The sequence below is a fragment of the Caloenas nicobarica genome, chromosome 3, assembly GCF_036013445.1.
Source record: "Caloenas nicobarica isolate bCalNic1 chromosome 3, bCalNic1.hap1, whole genome shotgun sequence".
NCBI classification, from domain to species: domain Eukaryota; kingdom Metazoa; phylum Chordata; class Aves; order Columbiformes; family Columbidae; genus Caloenas; species Caloenas nicobarica.
The window spans coordinates 10,860,491-10,879,310 of record NC_088247.1 but is presented as its reverse complement, the minus strand read 5'-3'; the positions used below and the strand labels follow the sequence as shown (position 1 = coordinate 10,879,310).

Below are 18,820 nucleotides of genomic sequence, written 5' to 3'. Positions count from 1 at the left end.
TCTTGACGTGGGCATTAAAACCAGAGAGGAAGAAATGGAGCTACCTAGTCTTTAGCAATGAATCGAATTGCGGGTAGTACAAAGAAATTCAGCATTTTTAGACTTCTCGCTCCCCTATGAATAAACCAGTTGTTCTAAAGAAAGCTTCTGATAAAATACACAACTTCTCTGTACCACCAGCATAAAATGCCAATGAAAAACCCAAAAGTTTCAAATATATGCCAGTCTGCTTCAAAATCTACCTTGATTCTTCGAGTCTTTAAACTCTGAGTAACCGCCAGGACAGACAGAGAACACTAAGGAATGTGTCTTCTAACACATTTTAAAAGAATTACTATAGGAGGCATATGTGTTTTCTACTTTATCTGTCTAAAGCAGGGGAAAGGACACTTAATGAAATTGCTGTTATCAGTTTTTTCAGCTGTTTTCTAAGGATGTTGTCTTTGGACAAGATGTGTATTTAAACTAACCATAGATTTCTACAGTTGCCTAAAAACTGAAAAAAACCAGCCAACTGTAAAAGTAACTAAAGAGACAACTTCTAATTCAACAAGCCTCATTTCTAATTCAGTAAGAGCAGCAGCTTAGCTTGGACATTAATATCTCATTAAATGTTGGCCAGCATAGCTGCCCTTCAAAGGAAGTAAAAGTAGTCTAAAACAACAACTAAGACTTTATATTGATGAAAATTAAGCTACTGGAAATAAAGTAGCCTATTTACGATTCAAAACAAAGTAATAGATGCTTTGTAACAAAAATTATTTCAAAGATTGGCATTAATAAATCTGTGTTATAATAGATTTAAAGCCGAATTTTTCAAGCTTTTCACTTAAGACGACAAAAATATCAGAGCACTTACATGTGAAAGCAGCTATCAGCACATAAAGAGCAGAACTTAGGGTGGGTAGAAGCAGCAACTGTGGACAAAAAACTCCACCACATTCGAATTACCATCTAATAAAATATAAAGAGGTGATATTACAAGCAAAATTTCTGATTAGGTATTTAAATTGCAGGTTATTTGTTCTCATCCAAAATAATGTATTCCGTCAAATCACTTATCCAAATATGTGCTGCCCCTCTCTTTCACATATTTAGCAACCGCTTTGCTCTGCTACCTGTGAATTCCAATCTCCATTGTCTTCATTAAAAGCTTTCACATAACTCTTCCATTACCTTCACAAAGATACACAAGGGCCCTTACTACCCTGACTTTCATGTGAACTGTACCAAACCAAGGTGGTTCAGGAAAATAAATGCAGCTCCTCCATGCAATAAAGCAGTGTCATACATTTTCATAAGCCCCAATTTTAATCATATGAAAAAAAGAAGGCAAACGACATTATAAACATCCAGATAAGAACTTAGATTAGGCAAAATAAAAAACACTGACCCAAACTTAAAATATTTTTATTTTCTTGGCACCTTGAATAATAGAAGTGAATAAGAAAATAGAAAGAAATATACTGCAAATGCAAAATGTCTGAATGACTATACGCAACCATTTTTCCCCAAGCTTACCAGCTCCCACCACCTTATCCTGGACATCTATGCAAAATTCTCCTAGAATGCCTAAAACAAGTTTTAGCTTTGGGACAGAATTCCACAGCCACATAACAACTGTGTTTGGAATGAGGCCTCACTCAATCCCACCTAGAACATAGAGCACATGGGAATAAAATGCAAAGAAACTCCAACCAGCTCTCTCAGCAGCCAGCTCAGGTCTCTGGTTCCCTTTCTTCTGGGCTCCAAGGCACACAAATCCACATGGGCGGCTTCCAGCCCCCATCACCTCCAGAAGCAGCACTACCATTCAGATTCATGCTACTGTCAGTAATTCCTCACACAGAGCTATTGCTGCACAGGTATGCAGGATAATTTGTCTATATTTAAAACAAAGATAATACACAGCTGACCACATGCCATTTGTTTTGTGGTAGTGTCAAATCAGAGTCTCCCTATGCTAATTACTGAATAAGCACTGAAGTAGGAAGGACTCTGCCTCAAAGAGCTCTCAGTCTAAGCATCAGACAAATTACAAATACTTATACAAGGAGAAACTGAATTGGTAAAGTTAAGATTTAAGTAGTTGTTCACATTAAAACACTTAACAATGCCTGAGTGTCAGGTATTTGGAGACATCAAGGCAGGTGAAAATGTAAGGACTAACCCAAGAAGTTTGTCAGAAAGGGTGAAAATTTAAAGACTAACTCAAGAAGTATGTCAGCACAAAAAAGCTGAAGAAAGCACAAGCGTGCTTGTGAATATACTTAACAAGACATAACTAGTATTACAATCCGCAAAGTGGGGTAGCAGTTCACAGCTTGATAGCATAAGAGACAATAAGCAGTGGGTGGGAATTGGTCAAGTATCTCAAGAGCTGAAACTACCAGCTGCACATTGAAATGTTGGTGAAAAGGTCAGAAACTATAGATGCATCAAAATGGCACGGTGATTAAGGAAACTAGTCTCTGAAGATCAGATGTTACACGGAATAATTTGTTTGCACCAGTCAAGTGACTGCAATTACTCTCCTTATCCTGATGACAGTTAACATTGAGATGTCTATTCCATGTGCTTGAAACTACTAAAAATACAAATCTGCAAAATTCAATCCTGTGATTTTCTTCTCTCTAGCTAGGGAAGTGATTTAAAGTATATCACAGAAAAGTTCTCAAGGCTTTTCTTTCAATTGAATTACATGAAAACATCTTGCAGTATGTCACAAATATTCCTTTTTAGCTATTTCAAATCAAATAGAAGGGACAGACATGTTACCTCTTTCCAGCTACACCTGCTGCCAGAACTGCGGGAGTCACAAGCAGGTAACAAGGTGATGTCTCACGTATGCAGGTTGCAAGACATTTAGATTTTTTTAAACACACAAAAAGCCACAACCTTAAACTTCACCTGAAAAACTTAGGATACTGACTCCAAACTGTACAGCACTAGTACAACGGAAAAATCTCACCAAGAACATATTAAACGACGTTGTTTTAACAGGGCATACAACATCTTCCAAGACATGAATCAAATGCCCTCCCTCCAGCTCTCCCCTAACCACAATGGAAAATCGTTCTGGTCTAAAGAGTTCTTTTCCTAGTTTGTGAGGCTTGAAAACTTTCACTGATTTGCAAGTTTGAGATGCTGTTTAAATCATGTACTTGAAATTCAGAATCTGGGTTTCTAGTTAAGTGGAGCTAAATGCTACTGTAATTAATTGAAGAAAAAGGCAAAATCAAAAATTAAAACCACTGCAAACTCAAACATACAAAGACAACACTTATGAGCCATCCATCAGCTAAGGTAAAATTTGAGCTTTTGCTATGATAGTCTAAAAATAAAAGCAACGTATTTATGTGCTGCATAGTTGCTTAGCACTTGAAAAAGTCTTAAAGTATCTGTTTATGAAAGGTATTTTGAAAGCACTTTAAAATAGCTATATTTCAGAGTTATGCTTTATTTTTAGCCTCAAGTAAAAGTTGGAAACAAAGTCAGGAATCAAAAATATGGACTGCAAGCTCACTTAAATTTCTAGGGACAGTTTTAAGTAGAATCTATAAAAGGAAAAACTAATGATTCAGGAAATGCGACTCCCACTGTAAAGTCAGAAAACAGATTATGTTGTTCCCAACCTGAATGATGAGATTATGTTCATTGTTCCAAGGGATGGCTACACGACTGTGAGGTCTCATATGGGAAAATTATTTCCCAACTTCCACTACACAAACATATTAGAATATCTTATTTCAACAACAAAGAAAACAATCTTGTTGTTTAAAATCAAGGCAAATTTTTCACTAGAAATTGTTCATTTCATCCTGGAGGCAACAATTTTAAACATTTGCACATTTTATTAGTTTAACAACATCCACACATTTTCTCATAGCTATATTAATTCTAATAGATCCCCATGGAAGTAGTGCTGAATACTTGCAAAAACTAATATATAGAGCTTCTCCTGCATACTTCAAAAGTGCTAAAAACCTCTTGAACTCAGTAAGACTCTTTCCTTTGTTTTCTCCAACCACCAAAAAAATAGACTTTTCTTGGTTTCAGCAGCTACTCAGAGAACTTCCCTACAAGTTTGTAAATTCTAACACAAACGACTTATAACAACTGCAGCTCAAGTGAAGCTTTGCGCAAAACCACAATTTATGTTTTCCTGTTTACAGCACCACTATCCTTCAGATGCTTTGAAAAGGCTGCTACAACCAGAGCGCTTCTCTGGAATTCTTTTGCTTATCAACTTTTGCTTCTTCAGGACCTGACAAAGGCTCTGGCAGACCTGGCTGCAGGACTCTATAATGTTTTCACCATCAGTTCCCACCCTTTTCCCTGTGCTGGAGGCGGAAAGAGGAGAAAAAGCAAACATCACATCAAAGTTAATAACCTGATGTATTCAGCTTAAACTGCTGAAGTGTTTAAGTACCTCTGGCAGAAGGGAGGGAAGTAGATTGGGCAGACAGGGGAAAAGACAGGACGAATAGCTTTCGCAATGTCACACTGCTGTAGCTCTTCAGCACGTGGGAAGAACATTTGCAGATGCTCTGACATCCAAGAAAATACAGCCTGAGCTTCAGCAAAACCTCATCTCCATAACTCCAAATACCATAGACTGACTGCTGATCACTAAGGCTTTGTATACTAGACAATTCTTCATTACAGAAGTGATCTGTCGATCACTAACCTATCTGCAGCCCCATGGCGATGTTAACAAAAGGATGATGCCGCAATGGACAGTGTGGTCTTCTTCAGACGCTGTGCTACCAAAGAGCCTGATGTGTTTTTTCGGTCTTGAGGGAAAGAAAAAAATGTCAAAAACCCAAGTGAGATAGTTTTTGTACTTAGTTCATCATTACTGGAAAGAGTTTAAAGTTTTATTGGAAATAGTTCCTTTAAATATTTTAAAGGAAGATGAATGAGACCCAGGGACAGCTATTTCTAGATTAAGAAGTTTATACTTAATGCCACCAGCCAGTGACTAGATACTTGCTGCTGTTTTCATATGAAGTGTGACAATGGCCGTCTCCTGACTCCATTTAACGCTTTTGGATCTGACATCTAGTATCAAGGAGTTGTGCATGCATGACCTTTCAGTTGAGCGTTCAAACATTTTTGGATATAATCTCTCATGCAAATGAGTGCTCCTCTAGCCTTTGCCCTCCCTTACGCTGCCAACTATTCTTGTATAACCTCCCACTCTGCCGGCCAAATACTTCAACTTTCCCAAGTTTTTGCCATATGAGTAACCGCTGTCCATCACTTTAATTTTCTGTTGCTACAGCTGAAGCAACCTTAGAACACAGAATGTGAATGCTAACAATATCACACATTTCTGTGCCTGTTATTCTAAAATGTTCTATGAGCCAATGATTACAGTTTTGAGTCAGAGCACGTAGTTAATTTAAGACACCAACAAATCAACCATATATGTATTCAGAAGACTTTTCCATCGCTGCTAAGGGCTGAATTCCATTCAACTGCTGTGTGTTTAAACTTTCTTGCTCTTCTCTCAAATGTGGCACCTGCAATTTTTCCATCACAGTCTTGATAATTTCCAAATCAAAATACATTAAGCATCAGTAATATAATGGAACTCCAGGATAACCCACTCGATCTTTCCCTGTGCTACTAACAGCCTCTAATGCTACTGTGCATTAATACAGAATATTTCAGTTGGAAGCGACCTTCTAGTCTGACTGCCTGACCACTTCAGGGCTGGCTAAAAGTTAAAGCATGTTATTAAGGACATGAACTGCCTCACAACTATACAGACTTTGCTGATAATTCCCATAGTCCATTTCTCAATAATCCCTTATGACAGACACTGACAAGCAATTCTTCAATCTTTTAACCAGGGTAAAAATTAAATATCCTACTAGACAAATTTTTATTTATACTAAAGACATGGTCTTGGCTTATGCTTAATAAGATGTTCAGTTCTTTCGAAGACACGCCAGATGGTTTTCAGAAGACCAAGATGTTTCCCTAGTCTTCCCAGGAATTCGTTCCTTGGAATTAATCAAGTATACTTACTAAGTTCTTATTCTGTTACTCAACTTCTTCAGCACTTCACCTAATTTGAAGATTCTTCAAAATCCATCAGTGATTCCAGCCAAGTTGATCTGTTCCTCTTAAATTGCTCCCAACAACTCTTCTTTCAATCCACTTCTATGCACCACTCAAAAGAGTCAGTCAAAAGCATCAGGTATCTTCTGGCACAGAAGAAAATAGATGTTTTTTCCACATTCTGTATTTACTTGACTTTATCTGTTAATGCCTCAGGCTTATGCAAGTTTCTTCCCAGAAGACAATAAATGAAAGTGTCTTACTTTGTGTGATCATTTTCGCTGAAAAAGCCCTGCTGAATTTACAATTTTCCATTTTTACATGTCACTTTCTGTACATCTTAAGCTCCTACTGAATCAGCGGGTCTAGGGCTTCACTGTCTTCATGAAAAAAAAAATTATTCAGTCTTGCCATATTTATCTAAAATGCTTTTTTATTACTTGGGCACTGTCTTACATTCTTCGACTGTACCATGACATATTAAAATTTATGTAAGATCCACAGTTTTAAGATAAGCTTAGATAACATGTTGAATCAAAGATTTTGGTATCTTCATTTCTACTTCTTATATATGTATCTATATAACAATCTGGGCAACTGGCTCTAGGTGGTACTATCTAAGCAGGAGGATTAGACCAGATGACCTCCAGAAGACCCTTCCAACCTCAACCATTCTGTGATATTTATCTACTATATTTGCATTTAATAGTTTTCTTTGCATTTTTTCTCTAAACGCATTTTTAAAAAAAATTCATATATTCATATACACAGAGATTCTGTCTACCCAATACTCACAGAATACAACCTCAACTATACTCTATAGTTTGCATTAACTTACGTTTTAGAAAACCCATTTCTTTAGTACTTATAACTCAAGAGTTGTCTGTTTGAACAAAAAAAAGGCGAAAGAGTAACTTCTATCTTAACAAAATCCAAAAAACCACTGGTACACAGAGAACGCTCAAATCGAATAACTGAAATGGGGAAGTCTCCTGATTTGTACTTGATTTTTGTTAGTTCATATCACCAAGGAAGAATGGGAGCAGTGAAAATGTGCAGAACTGATTACGGCAAGTTGGAAAACACTATTTTTACTGGGGTAACAACGCACAGCAAAGAGTAGTTTCCCCTTCACTAAATCTTCATGACCTGTAAGGCCACTGAAGCCCTTTAAAAAACAAGAGAACTTGTCCACACATCTCCCATTCAAGTTACCAGGAAATAGACGAGGTTCATGACATTTACCTGCTGGAGGATTGCAGAAATGTTTTGATGGACCTAACTGATTATTAAACAAAACTGATGATTAAGACACAGCTCTGATTCCCACTGGGGATGGAAAGCAGGTGGCAGAACAGAGATGCAACTGTTACTCAGCATTTACTTATCTGTGAATAATTTTATCTATACAACGGATCAGCCATGGGAAGTGGTAGTGAAAATTGGCACTGTTGCTTATATAACAGACTGAACGCTTACAAGGAAAAACCCAACATTTTCATACTCAGGATCTGTGTCCAAGTGGGCAAGCAGAATATTGTAGAATTTCCTACTTATAGACCTGCTTTACAGTCTCTGTATAATACAGAATGTGATACAGCATGAAGCAGGATGTCATAGGAAAAGAATTTTTATTTTGCTATGTAGATCAATGTAATAGGAAGAAAAAAGTAAAAAAGTAAAAAAGTAAAACTAGAAAAAATGCCTAAAGAAATTAAAGAATGGGAAAAAAACAGCTGAAGAAAAAAAAAAGACAACAAATATTCCTGCTTTTAAGGTCATAAAATTTTGTTTATTCACATTCGCTCCTATATCTACTACATTTTTTAACACATTCCATAAGGCCTTGGACTTGGGAAGGTGAAAAAAGTTCCCTGTGGCCTTAAGAGTGGAACGGTGCAACAGTCCTGAGGAAAAAAAAGCCATTCCTATCTGAAATTCACAATGAAGTTTTTCAAGAAAAATTAAGAAGTTATATCAATTAAACATTTGAGACTAAAAGTTTCAAACTGCATTTTTTTTCTTCTAGGTTACTATCTGCAAAAGGAGAAAACTAAGTTTTGATCTACACTTAAAATAGAAGCAGTTGAATTAAGTGAACAATTTTTTTTTACCTGTAACAAGAAAGATTGTGGGCTAAATCCGTATTACTTGTCATAAAGACTACCAGAGGCTAGTCCCTCTTCGAACTACACCAACTGTCTTGCATAAATTCAAACCTAATGATTTGATGATATTCTGATAAAAAAATAGGTACTCACAGAAATATGAAATGCTTATGCAAGTTAAATGAATGGTTCAAACCGAACACTTCACATTATTTTATGCAGTTTCAATTACAACTGCTTTAACAAAATTAGTTTCGGAGTCTGGGTTACTACAGGCTTTGAAAACATAGCTTAACTCACACATATCTTTCTTAAAGATGTAGATTCAGCACAAAACACAGGAACTATTTCAATGAAAACCAAATAAACTACCTACTGAACGATCTATATGAATGCTATCTCCTGTGGGCCCGCAGCATTTGCTGGAGTAACCACTCAACTGCTCACCAGCCTCTGGGAGAAACATCCAACTGCAGCATCACCCTGATAACATGGACTGAGTGGTACCTGGACACTGGAAGCACACAACACTGCAGTTGCACGGATGGTGTGAGGAGTGTTCCCACCTCAGCTGGGTCCTGGTGTTGCTCCAGCTACTGTTTCAGCTGGGACAGCCCCCACTCCAGCCCCCCCCAGCTTCCTGACCAACGTTCACATGCACTGTTTCTCTGGTCTCCTGCCAGGCCACTTCATTCATGCCTAGGAGAGCACATGGAATGCTCATTCCATGTAGAAACCTAAAAAGTCTTGATAACATAAAAGGCCTTCTCACATATTATAAACGCTTCTCCACGTTTCCCCAGTAAAAACACTCAAAATACGATTTTCGATCACAATGGCAGCAGTTTCTTTAACATTACTACTCAGCATGATGTGTAAAAACACTAATTCTGCCATACTGCTATGTCTGATTTATACATTTGTAGACTATGGAATGAAGTAGCACAGAAAACTAACTTACCTATCTGAACTACAGCTCATTCTTACATGCCAATCTCAGCTTTTCTTTCAAATTTGTTAAACTATGTAAGATTCTAATCCAGTCATTGACATTAAACTTCTCTAACCCACATGACATTTTGGGCTTTTAATGAAACAAAGACTCCAGGCTCAGATTAAAATGAAGTTTGTCTACTAATTTTTTAAGACTTTAAGTCTTGGCTTTAAACAACCATAAATGACAACAGCGAAAATCTCTCTCTGACATTGACAAACTGCTCTGCAAGAAAAAATACCTGTCTCTGAACACATACACTAAATGATCTCCACACATACTCTTCAACTACTGTAACTGATATATTAACAATCTTTTACTATATAAATGGACTTTTTAAGGCAAGAGGACTAGATATATAAAACCCAAAATATCCCCTACAATCTTAAATAAGTACTTTTTTGGGGGGTGGGAAATAATTTTCGAGTCAAAGAAATGTCTCACTTTTCATACTAACCAAGAGTGTTAAGTCCAAACAATAAAAACTGACATATATGGAGAGCTATTCAATCACAATAGAACACTTAGGTCTGAAGATGTAAACAAAAGAAACCACAATCCTCTAATCCTTCGACGCAATTCTACATTTTTAATCTAGCCTTATCAACTACTGAATGTCTAATCTTTAGGAAGATACATAATATATAGATAGATATATGGTAGCAGGATTTTTTTTGTAATCTTGAACAATCTTGGGTTTATGTGCAATACGTAAGATCTACTTTGTCTTATTATTACTGTTACAGTAGATATTTGCTTATTGTCAAAATACCCTCCTAACATCAGTTCTGCAACTTATTCAGACTACATGACTAACTCATCGTTGTAGTACACCCAGAACTAAAGTTTCAGCAATATACATCATAATGGAGATAAACAGCAAGATACTAGAAAAATGAATCAAAACCAGACAGACTCGTTATTTTTAGCTCAACTATACAAAATCATCTCCAGCAAGTCTAGTTTTGTATTTAATCAATACACACATGTAAAGACTTACGGAACTAAACGCACCAACCCAGCGTTTAAAAATTCACTTCCCCTTTGAAAAGATTTGTGAAAAAATTCTATATGAAACTTCGGACCAGCCGCACAAAGAAAAAATGTACATAACTAGCTCAATACATCACTCAAAATTCTTCCTTAAAATAACATGGCTGAAATCTAAGAGCAAAGTTATGAACACAGGTCTGACACAATCCTTATTTTCATTAGGATTTACACGTCAAGAGCTTTATAATGCAAAGACAACCAGACCTGTAACTGCAATTTTGCTGCAATAGCAATGATGAAGCAAGAGATAACCTATCTCAGAATTGTGTGAAAAATTAAAATTGAAAATAATCAAAATAACAAAAGGTACACGAGATTACTTAGTCCAATGTACACAAATATATGTTGTAAAAATGTGACTGCTAGAAAGGCTGAAGATGTGATATTAGCACAGTCAGTACAGGACAGAGGATCACATCACCACTCTGAAGTTCAGTGGAAATAGATGAATTTTTAGAACAGCTAGCAAAAAAGAGAAATGCAGATTATTACAGAGATTTTTTTTGCTACATTTGAGGGTTTAACATTTCCTTCTCAGCTCCCAAGATGGTTGTCATAACCTCTTCAGACATCTTTCTGCTACATGTCTACAACTGTTCTTAAATAGCCATGTTTCAGAAAAAAAATAAATCTGTTAACCAATAATGCAATATACTCTTGAAAGATATTGCTAGAGACAACATCTGGTCTTTATTTGTAAGCTAAACATTTCACATACCAGCTTGAAAAGCTCTTGCCTACTACTCTAAAAGTCACAGCAGGTATTTTGAGTGGGATTCAAACTAAATCTTGCTATAAAGTTTCCGTATGTAAGCCATTAGTATAAAATAAATTTTACATAACTTGCTTGAAATTACACCCAAGCAGCTAGAACTAAATACGTTCACATGTTCTGATGTCATTTAAAACTCTTTTCCACAACATGACTTTGAAGTGCCTCCAACTTCACTGTTAAAAGCACTATAAAACTGGTATTTGTTGCTACAGTAGGAGAAAATGAGCTTTTAAACGAAAGACTTCTTGTCCCATTTCTGAGAGAAGAGCCTGGGCAGTGGCTTTGTGACAACACTGGAATGGTTGCATTGTGCAGAATAATCAAGATAACAGCTATGTTATGGGTGGGGAAAATTCACATTAAATGAAGTAAGCATTTTGAACTAAATTTATAGAAGAGAAGACTGATAACTCTCATACCTATATATATAATGCAAACAATGAGAGTTATTTATAAAACATGTCTACTCCACAGTTTTATGTTGCTTCCTTTACAGATTTTCTATTAGAAACTTTTTTTAAGAAAATACGATGTATTAATGCTTGCTTCACAGAAGATTCCCAACACAGAAATAATTTAACATTCAAGAGAATTCATGTTTCTTTCTACTGCAATGGACAGTGAAATTTTATATAGTTCCACATTCGAAAAGATGCATGAAGATATACAAGCAGGAATTCAAACCATCTACTGGATTACTTGCTTCTATGTATAAAAACTTGGTTTAATAATTTTAGAAACCACTGTACAGAGGAAAAAATGAAGTTATCAAGGAGAATGCTTTTAGAAAATTCTACATATGCTGATTATTCAATGCACACTCACATATCATTAAATCAAAGGGGAAAAAATATCTAAAAGTGAACTAGAAAGCGCTGTTGAAAATCAGATTTAGTTCACAGTATTCAACAAGCTGATGTCCTGTTAACACACTTGCCCCAAACGTTTGCAATATCTGGCCCAATAAGAACACTGCAAAGAAACAACTGAGAGTGCAAATCTTGAGAAAAACGTGCACGTAAAACTTTCAATGTGCACTACAATCCTACATAAGATTAAATATATACTGTGATAATAAAAGATATCTTCTCATCAAAAGACAGGAGAGTCCAACTTTTTCAGCCAACAGCTTCTTGCACCATGAGCTCAATCAGGATACCAGAAATTATTATAATTGCCTCAGCACTGTGCTAATATCCCTAACATAGAAAAGAAATATTAGGTACTAAAGAGTGATATCACAGAAAAAAAAGGATCGTTTCCTATTAATGCAGAAAACATACTATTCAAATAACATGGACTTTCCTACGTGCAATATGCACATAATAAACTGCAGAATCTGCACTATCAAGCAGTTTCTCACATGTATTTGCCTGCTAACCGTTCTGCTGGGACAAATTCCAAATTTTCAACTCTCTGAACTCTTCAGAAAACTATCAGGTGATTTAGTGTTATTTCTACACATAAAACCCAAACTACACCACAACTATATTATCATTTCCCTTTTTATTCAAGTTTCCTTCTGCCACCTACCTAACATATTTATATTCATATTGACACCAATTAAGTTGTAGACCAGAGGAAGGTAGGCAATAATTCTCTCAGCTTCTCAACAAAACTATGACTGTTGTTAAGACTTGGTTTTAAACCTAGACATGACTAAATATAACAAAATCCTATGTTTTATATTTAAAAATGGTAATGTAGGGTAGTAACTATATTTCAAATGTACTCATATGCCACATACCTGAGGAGCTATTACTATCAACTCATGGTGACTAAAAAAGGCCTGATCTCTCAGTTGAGATGCAACAAAGACTTCAGTAAAAGGGAAGCTAAAATAAATCCGAAAGTATTTTGGTAACAGGTAGCATAGAAGTGACCAACAATTATGCGATATAAGAAGTTTTACCAATTCTCACTTTCAATGACCTATATAACTCATACACAGCCACATGACACTGAAAAAACATCCCAAAATCAGCTGATATAACCTCTTTACCACATCACATATAAAACATGCTACACGTTTTGATGTTAAGCCATCTTGCTTCCAGCACTAGGCCAGAATAATATCAAGAGTCCTGAGTAAATTAATTTTCTCTCAAGGAATTAAGAGTCTGAGGTTATGAAATACACGAAAGAGAACAATGCCAAAAAAAAAAAATCTTTGCACAATGACTGCTAAGGAGATTAAACACCAAACTGTTAGTTGTAAGCACAATCCACTCAGGGTAGCTGGCATTTTTCTCAACTTTTTGTTATTGTTGTCTGCACAGACACGTTTGAAGAAAAATTAAAACCCAACACTTCATTGTGTGGCATCAACTACCAAAAAAGCATCTGGCCTTCTCGCTCCACCCTGAGAAAGCAGTCATTATCCTTAAGAGCACTAAAGAAAGAATAATACAAGTTTTCCACGCTTTCGGTACGTTTAAACAAAGCCCATTTTACCCCAATTCCGCACTGAACTGTCCGCGGGGCTGCCGAAACGAGGCCCCCGTGTCCCCCGGCCCACTGTAACCCCGCCGTGCTGCCACCCCCGGGCCTGCCCCGAACTCCGCTCACCCTCGGGCGTGTGCGCGCCCGGCTCCGCTCCCACCCGCAGCCCCGGCCGCCTCCCGAGGCCCTGCCCCCGGGCCCCCCCCAAACCCCGCCGGGAGGGAACTGCTCCCCGAGTCCCGCTCCGCTCGGCTCGCCGGGAGCACAAAGCCGCCGCCCCCCCGCCCTCCGCCTCCCTCACGCCGCCGCCTCCCCTCCCGGCGCTCCCTCCCCACCTCGGCGCCGCTCCCCGGCGAGCCGGGAGGACACAAAGGCGGCGAGGCGCGGGCGGCCGCCGAGCAGGCCCTGCGCCGCCCGGTGACCTGCCACAACATGGCCCCCTCCCGCCCTCCTCCTCCCCCCCTCCCTGTCCTCTCCCCTCCCCTCCCTCGGCGCGCAGCCAAGGCCGGAGACAAAAGGGGGCTGGAAGAAGGGGGGGTGGCTGGAAGAAGCGCGGCGGGGGGGCGGCCCGCCCGCGGCCCAGCCAGCGCGGCCCCGGCCCCCGAGGATACTCACGGGCTGGCTGGCGGCGCTGCTCGCTGCGATGGAGCCGGAGCGGGCCCTGGGACACCCCTGCCCGCCCGCCGGCCCACCGCCTCCCCCCGCTCCTCCTCCTCCTCCTCCTCCTCCTCCTCCCTCTCGGCGCCTCTCCTTCCTGCCTCCCCGCCCCCCCTTCGGCCGCGAGGGGCTCACAACAACATGGCGGGAGGGCGAGCCCGGCGCGCACGGAGGGAGAGGGACAGGGACAGCGACAGCGAGAGCGCGGCAAACCTCCCCCCGCCGCCGCCGCTCGCCCCTGCCGCCGCCACAGCGCATGCGCGCCCCAGCCCGGCGGGGAGAAGGAGGCGGCGGCCCCGGCCCCTTCCGCCGCGCACCGCGCATGCGCCGCCGTCCCGAGCGCGCCCGCCTTCCCCCCGCCGCCCCTTCCCTCCCGCCAAACGCGCCGGGCAAAACACCGCGTTTGGGGGCGGTTTGTTGTCCGTCACTTTCGTTTTTCGCCGCCGGGGCGGGGTGGCGGCGGGAGGCGGTGCCCGCCCGAGGGCTCTGGGGTGAGGAGACAAAGGGGAAGGCGAGGCCCGTATTTCGGGGTGATACCTGGTGGCTTCTGAGGGCCTCGGTTGTCTTGTTTTTACAATAAACACGAACGCGTCATCGTATTTATTAGTTAACTATTGTTAAGCCGGTGGTTGCTGTGTGATGATTTTGAGGGAAGGAGTCCGCAATTATCTTCTTCCCCAAAGAGAGTTAAATGCGGGATTGTGATCAGCTGCGTGGCTGCTGTTGGTAAATACAGCAAACACTGACGGTGGTTTCTAACAGCCTCACTCAATACGAGCAAACCTGCTGATTTAGCAGCCCTTGGAAAAGAGATGGAACTCTGCCTCTCAGTAGCATTTCAAAAAATATGGATTTCACAAAGAAATCCGCTGTTTTGCCTTTTTACCAGTTCTTAAAGGAGCCTGGTTAGCAAGTGTTCCGTTTGAGGGAACTGAACACAGATGCCATCCACAGCTCAAACCTTAAGACACAACCCGGTGATCAGTCACAGATCATAGAATCGTTTTGGTTGGAAAAGCATAACCTAACCCTGCCACTAAACCACGTCACTAAGAGCCTCATCTATGTGTCTTTTAAACCCCTCTGGGGATGGTGACTCAACCACTGCCCTGGGCAGCCTGTTCCAATGCCTGACAACGCTTTCCATGAAGAATTTTGTCATAATAACCAATCTAAACCTCCCCTGGCACTACTTAAGGCCATTTCCTCTCACCCTATCACTTATTGGGAGAAGAGACCAACCCCCTCCATGCTCCAACCTCCTTTCAGGCAGTTGCAGACAGCGATCAGGTCTCCCCTCAGCCTCCTGTTCTCCAGGCTGAACAGCCCCAGTTCCCTCAGCTGCTCCTCATCACACTTGTGCTCCAAACCCTTCACCAGCTTTGTTGCCCTTCTCTGAACTCTCTCCAGCACCTCAAGGTCTTTCCTGTAGTGAGGGGCCCAAAACTGCAGTGGCTGTTCAAAACACTGTGACCAGCCGTGTTTTCTGTCAGCAGAAAGGAGACGTGCTCTGCCAGTCCCAGCAACTCGTTCAGGGTATGGCAGGGAAGAGCAGGTGGGTTCGGGTGCAGGAATACCATTGTACTGGTCTCTGCTGGGCTGTACTGGTGCTACTGCTGGCAGCAGCAGTTGGGGGGATGAGATGTCTGTCAGCTGCGTTCTTAAAACCAGAGATGTCTCGAAGGAAAAAACCCTTACTGTTTCCAGTATTTATAGACATGGTTAAAAACATGAAAGTTCCCAGCTCCTGATAAAGATAGAAACGTTCTCCCGAGGAATGAAAATGATATATTTGGCTTAATACTAGTCAGCTAAGTGCCCAGATGCCTGCAGTCTGCTGCTGCTCGCGTGGCTAATCCTGGTGATCCCCTGTGTCCTGTCCCACTGCCACCTTTGGGCTGTCTCCAGGGAGGCTGCAGGGCTGAAAAGCCAATTATTTTGCTTCCTTGAGGAGAGAAGGCCTTCAAGTCACAACTTCCAAGTCAGCCCTTCCCTTCACGCAGACAGGCTGGGTCTGAAGAAAACCCTGTTATGCCCTTGGCATCCCGAACACTGACACTGGCTCTCTAGCTCAGACCCTTTGGGGGACCCTGTTTGTCCCGAATAATTCTGATCAGTGTTTGTGTAAAACATTAAATGTTCTGGAAGAACTCAATGTGCATTTGATAAGCATAACCTTGAACAACTTCTAAATCAGTTTGCTTCTCAGTACTGGAAAAAAACCAACCTGATCATGAAACAGAAAAATGTTTAAGTGCAATTGGTTTGGGATTTGACCTGAGAAATACAATTAATTGGTTATTTTCTAAAATATTATTCTAAAAAAAAAAAAAGAAAAAACAAAAAATTTCCACCACCATACACCTCACAATTTCATAATGGCACTAAAGCGTTGGCACGTCCTAAAATAGTTAAAGAAAAGTCTTCCTCTCTTACCTTTGTCCTGGGTAGAAACTTTAAAAGTACTTAATACTTTAGATAGTTTAACTTGGTATAATTCCATTACAAAATGCTTTTCCTAGCTATTCCTATTTTTAAGGAGGTGTTAACAGCTGACTAGGCTCTGCTTGCACTCCAAACTTTTCAGATAAACTACATTAACACAGTTTTGTTTTGTTTTGAGGTTTTTTGTGTGTGTGACTAAGCCTCCTCAACAAAAAATACTGAACAAATACACAGACTACAGTTTAGAAAAGCAGCCAAGGATATGGGAAACATGGATGCTTTTGACCTCATCCACAGCCTTCCTATGAGACCTTGGGCAAGGTACTTAACTGAAGAGCACTCATAGAAATTGAAAGCTGCTAACTACCCTGCTCAGCTGCTGTCTAATCCTGAAGACGTCTGCTTTTTCTAAAGTCACAAACTTCAGGACCTAAAACTCTCTACATGAAAAAAAGATTGTCCTGCTGCGCCATGATACCCATGTCCCCCAGCAGTTTGGACAGTGCTGTTAGATCTAGCAGCATAGCAAATAATTAACCTGTATTAATTAAAACCAAGGTATTCCTCCATGGAAGTGAAAAAAACCTAGATGTGACAAACCTTCTCAAAACATCTTCAGGAAAGACGCAAGTACCTACAAAAGGTTGCACTCTTTTAAAACAAAGTGTGCAACCCCCTTTACTCCCAGGACTGGGGAGCACCCGGATTTGATCCTTTTGCTTAAGATTCTGTTCTGTTTAATCTCTTTATCAATGATCTGGATGAGGGGATCGAGTGAACCCTCAGTAAGTTTGCAGACAACACCAAGTTGGGTGTGAGTGTTGATCTGCTGGAAGGTAGGAAGGCCATACACAGGGATCTGGACTGGCTGGATTGATGGGCTGAGGCCAATTGTATGAGGTTTAACAAGGCCAAGTGCCGGGTCCTGCACTTGGGTCACAACAACCCCAGGCAGCGCTACAGGCTTGGGGAAGAGTGGCTGGAAAGCTGCCTGGAGGAAAAGGATATGGGGGTGCTGGTCAACAGCCAGCTGAACATGAGCCAGCATGTGCCCAGGTGGCCTAAAAGGCCAACAGCATCCTGGCTTGTATGAGGAATAGTGTGGCCAGCAGGGCTAGAGAAGTGATCGTCCCCCTGTACTTGGCACTGGTGAGGCTGCACCTGGAATCCTGTGTTCAGTTTTGGGCCCCTCACTACAGAAAAGACCTTGAGGTGCTGGAGAGAGTTCAGAGAAGGGGCAACGAATCTGGTGAGGGGTCTGGAGCACAAGTCTGATGAGGAACAGCTGAGGGAACTGGGGCTGTTCAGCCTGGAGAAAAGGAGGCTGAGGGGAGACCTTATCGCTGTCTGCGACTGCCTGAAAGGAGGTTGGAGCATGGAGGGGGTTGGTCTCTTCTCCCAAGTAGCAAGTGATAGGACAAGAGGAAATGGCCTCGAGTTGTACCAGAGGAGGTTCAGATTGGATATTATGAGAAATTTCTTCCCGGAAAGGGTTGTCAGGCATTGGAACAGGCTGCCCAGGGCAGTGGTTGAGTCACCATCCCTGGAGGTGTTAAAAAGACGCATAGATGAGGTTCTCAGAGACATAGTTTAGAGGCGGATTTGACAGTGTTAGGTTAATGGTTGGACTCAATGATCTTAAAGTCCTTTTCCAACCAAAATGATTCTATGATTCACAGATCTGACGTGTAGAGAGACTCCCGAAAATCAGCAGACTACTTTGGCTGCCCTCTGCTGCAGCTGGGCTGTTCTGCAGGGAAGAATTAAAGCTTCTACTGAATGGCCTTGCTGGCTTTGCAGTCATAGAACCACAGAATGTTTTAGGTTGGAAGGGACCTTTAATGATCCAACCCCCACATCTGACTGCCCCCAGTCTAATCTCCAGTCTAACTACCATTTTACTCCTTAAGAGGAGCAGTCCTAAATCGGTGAGCCTTGCTCAGTTCTCTGAAATCACAGCCGCAGTTAACTACCCACCACCTTCACAGGTTCCATGTTGTGGAGAAGGGCTCTGGAATGGTGGTTTATATCCTTAGCATGCCCCTTGTTAGCTACATCTCTGTAAGATATGCTTACCCGACGTATCTTTCATGCATTTACAGGAGCAGATCCTGTTCTGAAGTTATTAATTTTCCCATATACTGTGTAGCAAATCCAGGCACCCAGTGCACAATTCTGGATTCTACTTTGTCAACAGACATACAATTAATTAGTTAAAAAATCAATGAGCCTGAAACAATAGATTCACAAGACTTGCTGTTAAATGCGTTTCTG

General features: G+C 40.8%; 1 protein-coding gene across 6 annotated transcripts in view; it reads right to left on the bottom strand.

Annotated features, from left to right (window-relative positions):
• Positions 1 to 18,820, bottom strand: part of PUM2 (pumilio RNA binding family member 2) — a 77,889-nt gene that overhangs the window by 56,402 nt on the left and 2,667 nt on the right. For 5 of the 6 annotated variants that reach the window (XR_010605917.1, XM_065630952.1, XM_065630953.1 and 2 more), the window contains exon 1: positions 14,060 to 14,361. The exons of the other annotated variant lie outside the window; for it this stretch is intronic. Coding sequence is in view for 4 of the 5 variants with exons in the window: in XM_065630952.1 (XP_065487024.1) it covers positions 14,060 to 14,359 (300 nt within the window). In the remaining variant the exon portion in view is untranslated. Of the gene's footprint in view, positions 1 to 14,059; positions 14,362 to 18,820 lie in introns of those variants that run through there. 6 annotated transcript variants of the gene reach the window in all.